At 39.8% G+C, this 17007-nt stretch overlaps 1 protein-coding gene across 1 annotated transcript in view; it reads right to left on the bottom strand.

Moving 5' to 3' along the window:
• Window positions 1–13238: 13238 nt before the first annotated feature.
• Knl1 (kinetochore scaffold 1) overlaps window positions 13239–17007 on the bottom strand; it is a 68456-nt gene continuing 64687 nt past the window's right edge. The window contains exons 25-26 of the mRNA XM_036183010.1: window positions 15517–15639; window positions 13239–14140 (exon numbers count right to left, since the gene is read on the bottom strand). Of these exons, the coding sequence (XP_036038903.1) occupies window positions 14041–14140; window positions 15517–15639 (223 nt within the window). The 3' untranslated portion in view covers window positions 13239–14040. The remainder of the gene's footprint in view (window positions 14141–15516; window positions 15640–17007) is intronic.

The raw sequence follows: 17007 nt of genomic DNA, 5'->3' as shown, positions 1-17007 counted from the left end.
CACCTTGGTTTTCTGTGCTAGGATTGCAGGAGTGGTCCACTACTATATTATGTTCTAGGACTGAACCCAGGGCTGCATGCATGCTAAAAAGCTAAAAATAATTTAGCTGCATGCCCAGCTGCTAATTGAGACGGGTTGTCTATAACCCAGGCGAATTCAACTTCTCAAAGTCTAGGTTACAGACATAACCTACCGTGATTGACATTTTTGTTTTGTTTTGTTTTTGTTTATAGAGACAGAGTTTCTCTGTGTAACAACCCTGGCTGTCCTGTAACTCAATTTGTAGACCAGGCTGGCCCCAAACTCCCAGAGATCCACTAGCCTCTGACTCCTGGGTGGTGAGATTAAAGGCATTGACAAAGCCTGAGGGCTCTGGGCGTTTCTCTGGATAAGTTTCCCAGGGTGATCTTGTTTTTCTCCCCCCACCCCTTTGGTTTTTTTGAGACAGGGTTTCTCTGTAGTTTTGGTACCTTTTCTGGATCTTGCTCACAGAGATCCACCTGCCTCTGCCTCCCGAGTGCTGGGATTAAAGGCTGCGCCACCACCGCCTGGCTCCCAGGGTGATGTTGAACTGTGAATCTTCCTGCCTCAGACTACCATATAGCTGGACTTATTAGGCCTTAAAGGCTTGTGCCACAAGGGCTGGCTGTGGGGTGCATTAAAGTTGACCAACGTTTTTATTTAATCCTTACAATATTGTTGAATCAAGACAAGGACACCACCAACACACACACACACACACACACACACACACACACACACACACACACACAAAACAAAACAAAACCCCAAACCAGGGTTTTCTGTTTGTATTTTAAAAACATTCATCGTCTATGTGTATGTGTGAGGGTGGGCCCTTACTTGTGGAGGATAGAAGACAACTTCAAAGCTTTTTGATTCCACCATGTGTTTGAGATTGAACTCCGGTTGTTAGGCTTGATGGCAGCCTCCATGTCCTACATGAAACTCTTAAAATATTTCAGGTGAGAGGCAGAGGTTTGAACTAAATAACAGTGACAGAAGAGTTCAGGGAGCATTTGGTTGTAGAAATAACCAAACTAATTATAGATAGCAGGTAAATAATAAATTGTTCCTGGAGATTTAGAATTGGAATCTAGGCAAACCTAAGCTTAGAAACAAGAGGCAAGACACCCGTAGCTGTGGAGACGTCAAGAAAAGGTTTATTCTCAGAAAGGTGAGTTGAGATAGAAAGTGGGAGCAGAAACGTAAAAAAAAGTTTGCATTCTGATAATTTCAGCTCTTTGCAGTTCTTCAGAGGCCCAGCAGCACGTATTTTTTTTTATTTATTGTATATTGTTGTTGAGATCAATGAGGTATGCATCCATTCCAAAAGAGCAGAATGAATCAGTGGACTAAATTCCACTTAAAAGGCTTAAAATAACCTGGGTAGTTGAGTTTTGTTTTTTGTTTTCAAGACAGGTTTTCTCTGTGCAACAGCTCTGGCTGTCCTGGAACTTACTCTGTAGTCTAGGCTGGTCTTGAACTCACAGAGATCACCTATCTTTGCCTCCTGAGTGCTGGGATTAGAGGTGTATGCCACCACTGCCTGGCCTAAACCATAAACTACATAAATTCAGTGATATCTGTTTTGCTTTGTTTTGAAACAGGGTGTATGTAGCCCATGCTGGCCTCAAATTTGCTATGTAGCTTGGATTACTTTGAACTTTGGTTCAGAGATTACTGGGGTTCACCTCTCTGACTGGTTTATGTGGTGCTGAGGATCAAACTCTTGATTTCATGAAGCCAGGCAAGCACTCAACCAAGTGACCTATATCTCCAGCCCAATAGTGACTTGAAATCCCGGGAATCAAGCTCTAATAAAACTGAATTGAATCAGCAGAAGTGTAACTTTTTCACTGAAGAAAAAGTTGGCATTTTGGTTTTGTTTTTTAAAAGCAGTCTTGGTATGTAGCTTAGGAAACAATCCTGTCTGCTCAGCCTCCTGAGTGCTGGGATAAACAGGTGTGTTACGTAACGCCATGCATGCCCAGCTAATGTATCTGCAAAATCTCTATAATCAAAAAGAGTAACCTTAGAGTCAGGAATTACAATGTAGATGACTTTGAAGGTTCATTGTTCAGATTCCCACAAATTGAAACAGATACAAGTAATAACAATTTAGTATATGATAAGGCATTACAAATCAATGGTACTAAAGATCTTTTATTAAATGTGCTAAAATAGCACATAGCTAGCCATTTTTTTCATGTCTACTATAACAGGTCCCAGACCTTAACACAACTGAAACCATGATGGAAGTACCATTCAGGTCTTCTTGTTCCAACGTGGGGCCAGAATTTCCATATGAGACCTAACAAAGCTTTTTTTTTTTTTTTTTTTTTTTTTTTAAAGATTCTAAGCACAGAAAAAGAGTCAAATGTGGTTTCCTGAAAACTGTCTTTTCTTGGGTAGGCTTGACAACAAACAGAAGTGGCTTCCTTAGCTCAGGTTAAGAGCACTGGCTGATTTTTCCAGAGGACCGAGGTTCAATTCCCAGCACACACATGACAGCTCACAACTGTATCTCTGGTTCCAAGGGATCTGACACCTTCACACCAACATACATGTAGGCAAAACACCAATGCTCATAAAATAAAATTATTTAAAAAAAAAAAAAAGAAAGAAAGAAAGAAAGAAAGAGGGGCTGGAGAGATGGCTCAGAGGTTAAGAGCACTGACTGCTCTTCCTGAGGTCCTGAGTTCAAATTCCAGCAACCACATGGTGGCTCACAACCATCTACAATAAGAGATCTGGTGCCCTCTTCTGGCCTGCAGTCATACATGCTGCATATATAATAAATGAATAATTTTTTTTTTAAAAAAAGAAAGAATAGAGGCTTCCTGTCCTAGTGCTAGCAGCAAATACTGGCGCAGCTCTTTGTGTTCCCAACAATTTCCCAGAGCTGGGATGGAAAACATGGCTCCTGCTGGTACCTCCACCATAAGACTAAGCTCTCAGGGAACTAAGAGGGGAAAGAGCCAGCCACCAATGACATACACCAACGCATGCGTGACTAACACAGCAATTTAAGATCCATCTCAGCCTGGTGGTGGTGGTGGTGGTGTACACCTTCAATCTCAGCGCTTGGGAGGCATAAGCAGGTGGATCTTTGTAAGTTCAAAGCCAGCCTGGTCTACAGAGTGAGTTTCAGAACAGCCAGGGCTGTTACACAGAGAAACCCTGTCTCACAAAGACAAAAAAAAAAAAAAAAAAAAAAAAAAAATCTCATGTGATCAAAAACCAATACAGATGTTAGGTAAAGACAGATCCAAGCCTGGCAGTGGTGGCGCACGCCTGTAATCCCAGCACTTGGGAGGCATAGGCAGGTGGATCTCTGTGAGTTCAAGGCCAGCCTGGTCTACAGAGCTAGTCCAGGACAGGCTCCAAAGCTACAGAGAAACCCTGTCTCGAAAAACCAAAAAAAAAAAAAAAAAGCTGCTAGATTAAATCAATCTATATATTTTAAAAATATCTTGACTTTAGAATGGAAATCAAGAGGTGTGTTGCTTTGGGGGAGAGGTTACACTTTTATTTCCACAGGAAATGAGGGCTGTGGATTCATTCTAGGTTGATATGGATCAGGTCTGATCAAAGAAGACCTCCTGAAAATCCTGGCTACAGACATAAATAAATAAACCTAAACAACTACAAAACTCTGTCATAGTTTACCTGCTCAAACATCTTACAATAAAATCATCTTTGGCTAACTTGTTTACAACACAGTTCATACTTGTATTAAGGCAGATATGTATGTTACCTTTAAGTGTTTATATATTTTCAGAAGAAGGGGACCAGACACCAATGAAAATGAATGACCCAAGTGACCCAGCATCGTAAAATGCCTCTGTTGCAGTTTCCTCAAAGTTCTGCATCCAGAACACCATTAAACTAATTTTCTCAAGGTTCCTCTCAAATATGCCATTGCCCTCAGAAAACAGGAAGCAGTATAGAGAAAACAACACCCACATCCACAAGAGATTGGTTATGCATGTTTGCCAACAATTAAAAGGGGGTTAGTTACAAGTTGTTATTGACCATAATCAGGAAACAAGCTAAGACAAAAGATTTAAATTCAAAGATCTCTTTCTAAAGGAAAAAAGAGATATGATATAAATATGACAAGATAAAAGGTAATTATTGAATCTCCTTTAATCCAAAAACATCTATTAATCTCAAAATATTTTATATTGGTAGGGATTTTGGTTTATTGATACAAACTTAAGGTTAATTTTGTCATGCTGTTATGTACATTTTTACTCCTTTGAGGTATTGTGCTTAATGTATAATTAGAAAACACAGCATATTATAGTTATACTAGATATGTTTTTCAGGTTAAACAAAATATTAGATAGATAGATGGTCTTCAGACACTTTAAAGACCTACAGAATATGCCATTTAATAGGTTTAATAACCTAAGCCTTTTCATGATCGTGAGACACATCTGCTCCTGACAGCACCAATTTACTTCAAAAGATGATGATGGGCATTGAAGAAACTCTGTATGGAATTTGCTTTCTTTATTTCAAAAGCTAGTCATTTGGGCAAAAAAACTGCCCTGACAGTATACTGTCTAGAGCACAAGAGCAGGACATACACACACATCCCCCCAAAAAAGCAACTGCCAAACTTTGACAAGGTAGGCCAGTCCTTTAAAATTCCTTACTTCTCAAAAAGCAGGTATACTAAGCCTGTAGGCCAGAGATAGATGCCCTAACACAGCAGACAGCCAGATGTCCCCGTAAGGTAACATTATACCCTTCTGGGGTCGTTGATGGAGATAAAGACTAAATAGTTAAATTTATAGTTTTCCTTAGTTTTGGAAAAAGGTAAATTAAGTATAAAACTTTAGACTTACAAAGGTAAGATAGATAATATTTTCTCTAATTTTGCCAAAAACAAATGGACTGGATATTGAAACTGTACTTCTTACTTGGTAACTATTTTGTTATATATAGTTTTACTATGTTAAAGTTAAAATCTTCCATTTTGATTAGACAGAAAGAGGGAAATGCTATGGAATAATCCTTCTGCACACTGTGAAAATGTGTTTCTCTCATTGTTAATAAATAGCTGACTGGCCAATAGCTCAGCAGGATTTTCAGGGCAGAGAGAATGCTGTGAAGTAGGACAGAGTCAGAGGAGTTGTGAGCCATACATGGAAGAAGCAACATGGGAAGCTCATAGATGAGGTAAGTGAGCCTCGGAGAAACATACATAGATTAGTAGAAATAGTTATAAGAGCTGGCTGGAGACAAGCCTAATATTAAGTCTCTGTGTGGTTATTTGGGAACTGACTGGTGGGACAGAAAAGCCCACCTATAAGCACATAAGCAGCAATACCTGCCAAAATAAAAGCAAAGACCTAATCCATCAAACTCCAGGGGAAAAAAAATGTACTAATTTTGTTTTTTGGTACAGAAAAGTTCTGTTCTTGCTGAGGTGTGTCAACCAAGGAAGTGTTTTTTGTGCTTAAAAGCCCACCCTGAGAAAGGCTCAGGGCTGCACTTGGGTCCTGAGCACCCAGTGTAGTCACTTGTAGGCAGAAGGAAGTTTCTCTTCCACTTTCCTGTTCCCAAATACCCAGCAGCTGCTTCCCAAAAAATTGAGTTGGAGGCTTAATATTACTTATAAATGCTTGGCGAGTAGCTCAGGCTTATTACTAACTAGCTCTTACACTTTAAATTAACCCATAATTCTTATCTATGTTTAGGCACAGGGCTTGGTACCTTTTCTCAGTTTGAGAGTCTCATCTTGCTTCCTCTGTGTCTGGCTGGCAATTCCTGACTCTGTCTTCCTCTTCCCAGAATTCTCCTAGTCTGGTCACCCCACCTGTACTTCTTGCCTGGTTATTGGCCTATCAACATTTTAGTAAACCAACTCAAGTGATAAATCTTTACAGTGTACAAGGGAACTATCTCACCTGGCTAATACTTTCTAAGGAGTCCAAAGATTGAACTAAGGTCATCAGGGGGCAAGCACCTTTACCTGCTGAACTGTCTTCCTGTCTTGCATAGCTGGCCATTTTGTTATTGGAGTTTTGAGAGTTAGAACCTGAACCTGGGAAGCCCTTACAAGTTTGGCCATGCTCTCAGTAGGCCAGTTAAATATGTAATTGTGAAAAGTATAAAAGGGGGCTTTATTTAATATGATCACATAGGAAACAGGGACAAAGACATCCACAGAGCCCTCAAGTCCATTTTTGGGGTGCTGACATGGGGTTTGGTTTAATTAAAAGGCATAAGGTGTGCATAACTAAGAAGTCCTCCTGATCAGGTATCATCCTACCTATCACTGATCTATTTTGTCTAGACTCCAGTCTTTCTTTCCTGTAAGGGGGTCTGACAAGTTGTCAAAACTGGGTCAAAAAAAATTTTTTTTTTTATTTTAAGACAGGGTTTCTCTGTGTAGCTTTGGAGCTTGTCTTGGATCTCCCTCTGTAGACCAGGCTGGCCTTGAACTCACAGAGATCTGCCTGCCTCTTCCTCCCAAGTGCTGGGATTAAAAGCACGCACCACCGCCCTGTGGGTAAACTCTTTACAGGAGAAACCCCTTTTCTAAGCCCAGGATAGCCTCTAGTGGGCCTTTCCCTTCTACCAGCATGACACTCTTAGGGAGATTTCAATTTTGGTGGGCTCATTAACACAACAGTCTGATAGCAAAAGAAAGGGGCAAAGTCATTTTGTTTCTGTCAGGATAGTTACAAGATGGAAAAATAATTTAGGATCTAGTTTATTAAGAAACAATTCCAACTGTATCAAAGATATAAAGAATTACACTCAATGTTCTAAGAGAAAAAATAGATCTTAAAAAAAATAGACATAGATCCCAAAATTTATGAGAAAATGTTGAGCAGAATGTACTGGCTCCTGCTCACAGTTCCAACATTCATTAGGAAGAGCTTGAATTTGAGGTTAACCTCCGCTACATAGCAAGTGGGATATGAAAGAAATGTTAGTGAGGTCAGGGCCAGCCTGGTCTATAGAGTTAGTTCTAGGACAGCCAGGGCTACACAGAGTAACCCTATCTTGAAAAACCAAAATAAGAAATATTAGCAAGGTCCAATACAACAAGGAAAGATCCTATTGCTTCTAGCAATTGTTTGCTTAAAAGAGGGATACTGGGTTTAATGGAGTTGATGGGAGGCAGCACTTCATTTGGCTCTTTGTAATTTACAGTCATTCTCTATCAGCTGTACTGATGAGGTAGCATTGGCAGTCTCTCCAAGGGCTCATTCACACTGCTAGGTCTGCACTTGGGTCAGGGGGAATGGGTTTGTGCTCCTGCTTGTCTTATCTACTGGGCTCTAGCCAGATCCTCAGGCCAAGCTCTCAGCTGCTGCCTCTTCACATGCCACATCTGGTCATCAGAAAGGCCCTGGATTGGATGAACAACCATAACTTGTATGGGAGAAATGTGCACAACATACTGTTTGAAGCAATCTTTTATACCTGCATCATTATACTACTATATCCATCCATGGATGCCTATTGTCCCTGATGATCCTGGAGACTGCCAGGAACCAAGGCATACCTAGCTCTAACATCTACCCAAATATAATGTACATTTATTTGGACAAATAAATCTGCAGTCCAACATGATGACCATGTATCATGACCAGATGACCTATCTGCCAGCACTTTTAGCTGGCCTATCATGGAAGCAACCGGTAATGTCTCCACCCCCAAGATTTCAATTCTCCACAGTAGTTGGCACAGAGAATTACATTTCCTCCCTATTGCCCTTGCTTTTAGAAAACTGCCATTCTGGCTTTTAAGCTTCCGAGAGAGGCTCAAAAGCAGTATTTGGCCTGCTTTCCTTCTTTAGACAGAGTCTCACTATGTAGCCCTGGTTGGGCTTGAAACTGGTATGTAAATCAGGCTGGCCTCAAACTCAGAGATCCTCCTGCTTCTGTCTTCCAAGTACTGGAATTAGTGTGTACCACCACATCAAGCATAAACATTTTTAAAAGGAAATTTTTATATTATACACTAGTTTTCTTTTTCATTTTGTCATAATGGGGATAGAGGCTAGAGAGCCCTGTGCATGTTAGTTAGGCTTTACCACTGAGCTATATCCCTAGCTTGCAGTATTTGGTTCTCATTTTGTTGTTTTTTAGATAAGCTCCCACTATATAGCTTCAACTGGCCTGGAACTCACTGTATAGATCAGGTTGCCACCAAATTCACAGAGATCTACCTGCCTCAGCCTCTAGTGCCAGTGGTTCTCAACATTCCCAATGCTTTGACCCTTGAATAGTTCCTCATGTTGTAGTAATCCCCAACCATAAATTATGTTGCTACTTCATAACTGTAATTTTGCTACTGTTATGAATTGTAAACATCTGATATGCAGGATGTCTGATAACTGACTCTGTGAAAGGGTTGTTCAATCATGAAGGATTGAGCTAAAGAATGGATTAAGAAAATGTGATACATATACACAATGAAGTACTATTCAGCAGAGAAAACAATGACATCGTGAAATCTGCAGGCAAATGGATAGACCTAGAAAATATCATCCTGAGTGAGGTAACCCAGACTCAGAAGGACAAACATGGTATGTACTCACTCATAAGTAAATACTAGATATAAAGCAAAGGACAATCAGACTGCACTCACAGACTTAGGGAGGCTACCTAACAGGGAGGACCCTAGGATGACTACATCTTATTATATTAAGTTTGGTTTGCCCAATCACTGGGCATACTTTAGTGAAACATTTCACTATTAGGAAAAGAATTAGTACCGTATCAAGCTGATGAAAGGATATGCTGGCTGTACTTTCAGGAGGGGAGGCTAAAAGCTTTTTAGGTTATGGATTAGCCTATAGAAAAATGTCTGCCATAAATCAAACAGTGAAGGGGAAGATGAATAGGAATCTCACTTATACAACTTAAATAAAACTTCACTCTCTGAAAAGATGAAGACAGGTCTCTTCTGTATCTCAGAATATAATCAATATTTATATGTCTAATTCAGCTATTTGGCTTAAAAGGGCTTATTGGGAAATGTTATCATTTTTACTATTCTCTACAGAGAAAATATTTTCCAGTTTCAAATAAGACTTTCAAAAGGAGGGAATTCCAACAGGTAATATAATATGGATGAACCAGAGGGCACTATGTCAAGTGAAATAAGCTAGTCATAGAAGATAAGCACTCAGGGTTCCACTTACATGAGATCCCTAGACTCATCCATAGAGAGAAACATGGTGGATGCCAGAGGCTGGGGAGGGAGGCAGTGTTTAATGGGAACGGAGTTTCAGTCTGGAAAGATGGGAAAGCTCTGGAGATGGGTACTGGCTACAAAGCATTGGTAACTGTTTAGTGTTGCTGAGCTGTTCACTAAAAGGTAAATTTTATATCATATATTCTACCACAGTACAATATTTGGATAAAGGACTCACCCCAAGCCAGGCATAGTAGCTCACACCTGTTAATCCAGTATTTGTTAGGGTGAGGCAGGCGGGGTGCTGAATTATGGGCATCTGCCACCATTCCCAGTTTATGCAGTGTTGGGGACTGAACTCAGGGCTTCCAACTTAACTGTATCTCCAGCCTACATCTGCTGAGTTTTATAGCCCAGCACATGACAGATGGAACTGGCCAGACTGAGCCTCTCCCACCAACATCTTCCAAGTAATGACTGAAGGAGTGATAGATTTGTTTTAAAATGTTTACATTTATTTATTATTAAGGGGGACACTTGAACCATGGCCACCACCGGATGGTCAGAGGGCAACCCATGAGAGTTGCTTCTCTCCTTCCACCATGTGGGCCTTGGGGATGACTCTGGTCACCAGGCTTCGCAGCAAGCACCTTCACTCACTGACCCATCTTGCCAGAGATGGGTATTTAAATCCAACATTCAGTCGAAGTCTAGGGAGAGGCCAAGAGTAAGGGCCTGAGTGCAGAGTAGGCAACAAATGGAATGGCTTGGAGGTAGGAATGATGCAGAAACTGCTTTGAAGCATGGCTAAAAAAGAGGCTGAAGGAGCTGGAGTGTTAAGTCCCCAGACTGTGAGTGCACTATGAAGGCCTTGGCCATTCTCTGGATGTCTTAGCATCTGCTTGAACATTAAACTCATGTCATTTGTGAGTCAGCCATCTGAGCCTGGCTTGTCCTCTGGTAACTTCTGAGCCCTATGATACTTGTCACCATCATTCTGTGAAGGCAGAGATTTGGGTTTCCATGGCTGGGAGTAAGGAACTTGGATTTGAGTGCATCTCTCTTCACCCCTGTGCTTTGCAAAGCTCCCCACATGCATGCCTCTTACAAGCAAAAATCTCCCTCCCCACTGCTTCTACAGAGCCCACAGCATGCTTGACATCAACGGGTTCTTCTTGAAATTTATTCATTCATTCATTCATTCATTCATTCATTCCAGAGCTGAGGACCGAACCCAGGGCCTTGCACTCTAACACTAAGATAAATCCCCAACCCCTATTTTTTTATATTTTATTTTTTTGTTTTTTGAGACAGGGTGGAGCCTGTCCTGGACTAGCTCTGTAGACCAGGCTGGCCTCGAACTCACAGAGATCCACCTGTCTCTGCCTCCTGAGTGCTGGGATCACAGGGATGCGCCACCACCGCCCGGCTACCATGGGTTCTTAATCCTATATGAACCCTAGTACTGGTAACACTGAGGCATGAGGATTATGGATTCCAGGCCAACCTGACCTACATAGCAAGACTGTCTAAAACAAAACAAAGAACAACAAACTAAACTGTTGTAGAATATTATTTTAAGGTGTGTTACTTTTGTTATGTTGCATTTGTTTAACTCTGCAAAGCTGTGTTACTGTGCCTGTCCAAAACACCTGATGGTCTAATAAAGAACTGAATGGGAGGAAAAAAAGGATCTCGTGCCTTTGATCCACAGTACTTGGGTGGAGGAAACAGGTAGTGATATGGCTGAGCAGAGGAGAAAGTGTTGAAGTGGGGTAGCAGCAAAAGCTCAGCCCTTTCGGTTTGAGGATTCAGTAGAGGTAAGAAGTCATTATAGTGGCTGGCTGCACTGTTTCTCTGATCTTTCAGCTTTCATCCCATTACCTGACTCCGGCTTTTTATTAAGACCAGTTAGAATTCATAGTACAGGCAGCATCCATGTGTTGCTCATTATCAGTTTGTGATTAGGGTGTAGCTGGTGTCTAAGGCCTGGAAGAACTTGACAAAGTGGACAGATGACAAAACTGTAACCACTGTGGTTATATATTTGAGGGTATTGCTTTTGTTTTTAGAGATAGTCTTGTGTATCCCAAACTTGATATCTAGCCAAGGATGACCTTGAAATTTGATATTCTTGCTTTTACTTCCTGAGTGCTGGGATTACAGGAGTGCACCACCACAGTAAGTTTAGGCCATGTCTGGGATCAAACCCAGGGTTCTGTACATGCTAGATGAGCATTCTCCCAACTGAATTAAATCCCCAGCCTCTTTTTTTAAAAAAAAATTTATTTATTTATTATGTATACAGCATGTATGACTGCAGATCAGAAGAGGGTGTCAGATCTCATTACAGATGGTTGTGAACCACATGTAGTTGCTGGGAATTGAACTCAGAACCTCTGGAAGAGCAGTCAGTGCTCTTAACCTCTGAGCCATCTCTCCAGCCCCCCAGCCTCTGTTGTTGAGATAGGATCTCATGAAGCCCAGGCTTGTTCCATATTGGTGTTGTTGGTATGTATGGGTTCAGTGAAGTTCACAGGAGGCTTGCCTGAAAATTACTTTTGGAGTCCAGATTAGCTTTAAACATGTGATACTACTTCAATATCCCAAAATTATAGTTCTGTACCACCAGGCACCTTCTACAAAATACCTTTTTCATTTATTTGTTTTTGTTTTTGGAGACAGTTTCTCTGTGTTCCCTGGCTATCCTGAAACTTCACTCTGTAGACCAGGCTGGCCTCTCAAACTCAGAGATTCACCTACCTTGGCCTGCTAAGTGCTAAGAATTAAAGGAGTGTACCACTATAACCAGCAAAAATATTTTTTTAAAAGACTTACTTTAACTTTATGTGTATGAGTGTTTTGCCTGATGTGTATGTGCCTTCTCCATGCCCAGTGCTCATGGAGGCCAGCAGAGGGCATTGGATGTCCTAGAACTGGAGTTACGAACAGCTGTGAGCCAGCTCCAAGCTCCACTACAAATACTCTTTTTTTTTCAGAGCTGAGGATCGAACCCAGGGCCTTGCGCTTGCTAGGCATGCGCTCTACCACTGAGCTAAATCCCCAACCCTACAAATACTCTTAATAGAGATACTAATTATAAAGGATTTCAAGTAATTGATGCACTTTAATAATGAAAAAAATCCTTTAAAATGAATAAAAGAGAAACTTAGAAGATACAAAAATTTCCAAAACTGTAAACAGAGGAAAACACAAATAATTATATAAATACAATTAAAATACATGCTCCAATGCTAGATGCCATCATCATAACCAAATCATCATGGAGCAGGTTTTCAAGTTTAGAAAATACATAAAAGAAAACCACCTAGACAGATAGGGAAAAAAATAATTCTAGTCAGAAGGATAAATTAAATTTTGTGGTAAACAGATAATACTGATAACTTTACAAGTATTTTATGGATCTCTAACACTTAAGTCAAAATAGTTCTGTGTTGACTTTTGAAACCTAAAAGACTCTGTGATCTTTTGATGTATAGCTCAAAAGTAAAAACTAGCAAAAAAGTAAGATAACATTTGAGGAACTAAAAGGACTTTACCTGAACATAAAAAGTAAATATTTAAGACAAATTAACTTTAAAATGTAAACAGGGTTTAGGATTAAATATGAAAGAAACAAAAGTTAGCATGATTAGGATTTGACTAGCACTGGGAAAAAGTCCTTTCACATTTGTCTACCTCAGAGATAATACTACTCATTTACTAAACAATTTATATATTGACTTAAAAATGCGGTTTCAGGAAGCAATAGTTTTTTATGATTGTGAGAAACTAGTGTTGCAATGTGATACTGTTTGAAATGTCACTAAAAAAAAAGATTAAAATTCTAGCTGTAAAGCATTCTTTATAGAGAAGGACATAGCCTACACTGAAGGCATATTATCTCTTCACTACATATATATCACAAATACAAAAACATTCAAATATTTACATAATATTTCAAAATGAACGAATTTTTCCTAGAAAGAGTACACTTAAGAAAACATTAATAGGCACTGTAGAAAAAAATACCAAGACTCTTAAGAAAATATGGCAACCATTCCGCTATTGGAGTGCTTCCGCTTTCTTTTAATAGCATTTCTGAAATGGAGAAAGAGGATGAGTAGTCTGTGGACAGACATTCTTTTGTCTTACTGAGATAAATCTCACTCTGTTGACTTGAAGTCATGAGATCAAGTCATCCTCTTGTTACAGTCTTCTGTATCACAGGCTGACAGACATGCTTCTACTCTAGACATATCTGCTAGGAAAGGCCATAAAGACACAAGATCTAAATAGGAGAAAATGGTTAATCTTTGTGTCAGTAGTCCTACCTCCTCTGCAAAGTTACTGAGAGCTTATAGTAAGGGAAAGAGTACCACTTTAAAAAGAATTGTTTTTGTGGTATTAACCTTAGGGCTTCATGAACACAAGGTAAGTGCTCCACTAATGAGTTACATTAGGACAAATTTTCCCACATGTCCAATCACTTACCCTTGAGGATAAGGATAAGCAAGTTGATACATGCTATTTGAGACCTTATCATTTTTGACTAGATATTTTAAAACTAATTATACAAATTAACTATGATGTCATCAGGAGGCATTTTGCTAGTTTTCTATGATGTTAAGGCAAAGGATAAACAGCAATGGTGACTGTGATGTATCATTTAAGTATTTTTTCTGTTGTCTGTTTTTTGACCAGGTCTCATAGGCAGCCCAGGCTGGCCTTGACCTTGTGATCTTATCTCACCCGAGTACTATGTTTACAAGAGGGCACCTCTATGCCTGGGTAAATGCATTTTTTCCTTAGCTGTTATAGTTGTGATCTGTAGGTCTTATGGTGAAAGTTTCAGTCCTTAAGTAGATCTTGGTAAATTTGCTTGACTGTATTTTTCAGGTAGTTGTCCTCTAAAGGCACTTTGGATATAACCACAGCAATTTCATCATGGCTAGAAAGGACAAAAAGATATTAATTACTTTTCCTGAAAAACTTACACCTGTCTCCAATTCAGGACTATTCATTTCCTTGGATACTGCCACTTAAGTTTCTGGGAAGCACAAATGAATATTTCTGGAAACAAGCAGAACTTTAATAGAAACTGTATTCTAAAATAAGGCTGAATAAACAATTCTAAATATAATCATAAAGTATCCTGACCTGGTTGCTTTTTTGTTGTTGTTTGCCTGTGGTGCTAGGGATTAAACATAGTCCCTCGTACATGCTAGGTAAGCATTCGACCACTGGATTTTAACTCCAGACTCCCTAATTGCTTTTAAAATAGGATTTATTTTTAATTATATATCTCTGTGTGTGTAGGAATGGCACATGTGAAGGCAGGTGCTAGATAGAGTAGGCCAGAAGACAACACTTGGTCCCTTGGAGCTAGAATTATAAGTGGTTGTAGGCTGCCCTGTGTGGACACTCGGATCTAAACCCAGGACTTCTGGAAGAACAGCAAGCATTCTTAACTACTGAGCTATTTCTCCAGCTCCTGTTTCCCATGCCCCCACCATGTTTTGTGTTTGTGCATGGATGCACATGTGTGTTCCTGTGTATGTGTGTGTGGGTATAGACCAGAGGTAGACAAACTGTCTTCTTTAGTTGCTCTCCAACTTATTTTTTGAGATAGGTCTTTCACTGATTGGCTAGACTTGCCTAGTGACTCTCGGGTTCCTGCTTCCTTCCTTCCAAGAACTGAAGTTATGGGTATGTACCACTGCACCCTGCTTTTACATGTGTTAGGATTTGGAACACAAGTCCTTATGCTTGTGTGCAGGCCCTTTACCAATTAAGCTAACTCTTAGGTCTCCAAGTTAATTTCTTTAGCTATAAAACTCCAAACTGTTGTTGTTTACTGATGAATTTAAGGAAGACAGCTTCTAATATGCAACAGTGTTGCTGAAAAAATTATAAAGTAGATCCGAGTCTAATGGGAATGATCTTGAACTTCTGATCCTGCTACCACTTCCTCTAAGGTGTGTGGGATTACAGGTGTGCAGCACCACTAGGTTCAGTTTATATGGTGCTGAGAATGTAACCTAGGCCTTTGGAACATCTCCAGTTCCAAAATTTTAACTTCTTGATTCTTGTCTTAGGGAGAAGTATTAAGAAACTGAAGCCATCATAAAAGACTAGACTGGACTCCAGCATCCACTGGCGACAATAATAAGATCATTGGCTTTAGAAGAACAAATACTGGAAAAGGGAGTTAGAAAGAAGCGACACTTAATTCTCAATGTACTTGCTGACACTTTCAAAGACCTTTGGAATGAAATAAGTATACAAAAGTAGCTGGAACTTCTATCGAGCTGGATATTTACTTACTCAGTGTTTCCAAGGTGATTTTGAACGGTGAATGGTAGTGGGACCAAGGGATAATGTGCCGAGAGAGAGAAAGTTATCTCAAATTTTGCAAATGCTGCAGAACTGGAGAATAAAAGCCTCAATCTATAAAAGATAAGATACACAATTAAAAATATAAGACAAAAATGGATTAAAACATGAACACATTTTTCTTTTATACTTGCATATAAAACTTAAGTAGCTATTATTTCTTGTCCTTATTAAATAGAAAAGATAAAACATCTAGAGCAATATATTAAAAAAGATATAATTACTACTTCCTAATTGACTGTAATGAAATACATTTTGTGTTTGTGTGTGGGTGGGTGCGTGTGTGTGTGTGTGTGTGTGTGTGTGTGTGTGTGTGTGACAAAGAGTGGGGGGGGGAGAGAAAGAGTTTGTACAAGTATGCACATGTACAAGTATGTATGAAGGTCAATATCTTGGGTACTGATCCTCAAGCATCTTCTACCTTTTGTGTGAAACGGGGTGTCTCCATGGTCTGGAATGACATCACAAAGGCTCTAAGGACCCATTTTTCTCTGCCTTTAATGTGGCCACTGCTAGGATTACAAGTGCAAGCTATGGTACTAGACTCCTCTCTCCTGACAGATTCTCCTGACTGTCTCTGGGATTGCAGACATGCACCACCATTCCTGGCTCATACTGGACTTTCCAAAGCAACAGTTCAGAGAATCTGAACTCAGTTCTTCACACTTGCAAGTCAAGTGCTTTACTGGCTGAACTCTGAGTTTGTTTTTGGATTCACAATCATATGCTGTAATCCTTGGCACACTCTGGAGGTTAAGGCAAGAGGATGACAATACTTTTGAGGCCAGTTTGGTTTATAATGTGAGTTGTTCCAAGGAGAACAGAGTGATTAAGGTGCTTCTTGCTCTTCCAAAGGAATGGAGTTCAATTCTCAGCATCAGCATCAGGTGGCTCACACCTACCTGTAACTCCAGCTCCAGGAGATACAACACCTTCTTCTAACCTCTTCAGGCACTCACACACAAGTGACATACATTTACATACACACACACACTTAAAACAGGAAAATGAAAAAGCTAAGTGGGATGGTGCATACCTATAATCCCAGCACTTGAAAGCCAGAGGGGAAGGATCACTGCAAGCTGGACAATGTGGACAACATCTCAAAACAATTAAGTTCTTGACGAGTTATCTACTATTACTGCTTAAAACATATCCTTTTATATTCAAAGTTGAAATCCTAACTTTGATTATCTCAGATGTGACCTCACTTAGAAATCAGGTCATTGTCAATTTAATGAGTTAAGATGAGGTTCTATTGCAGCATAGTGGTCCTTTGTCTGGTATGACTAAACATCCTTATTAAAAGGAAAATTTCGACATAGACATAATGAAAGAATACCATGTGAGGATGAAGATAGATATCAAAGTTTATGCATTTAGGGTCTCCCAAATTGCCAGTAAACCAGCAGAAGTTAGGAG

Source organism: Onychomys torridus, chromosome 4 (genome assembly GCF_903995425.1).
Source record: "Onychomys torridus chromosome 4, mOncTor1.1, whole genome shotgun sequence".
NCBI lineage: Eukaryota > Metazoa > Chordata > Mammalia > Rodentia > Cricetidae > Onychomys > Onychomys torridus.
This window is presented reverse-complemented; position numbering and strand designations above follow the sequence as displayed.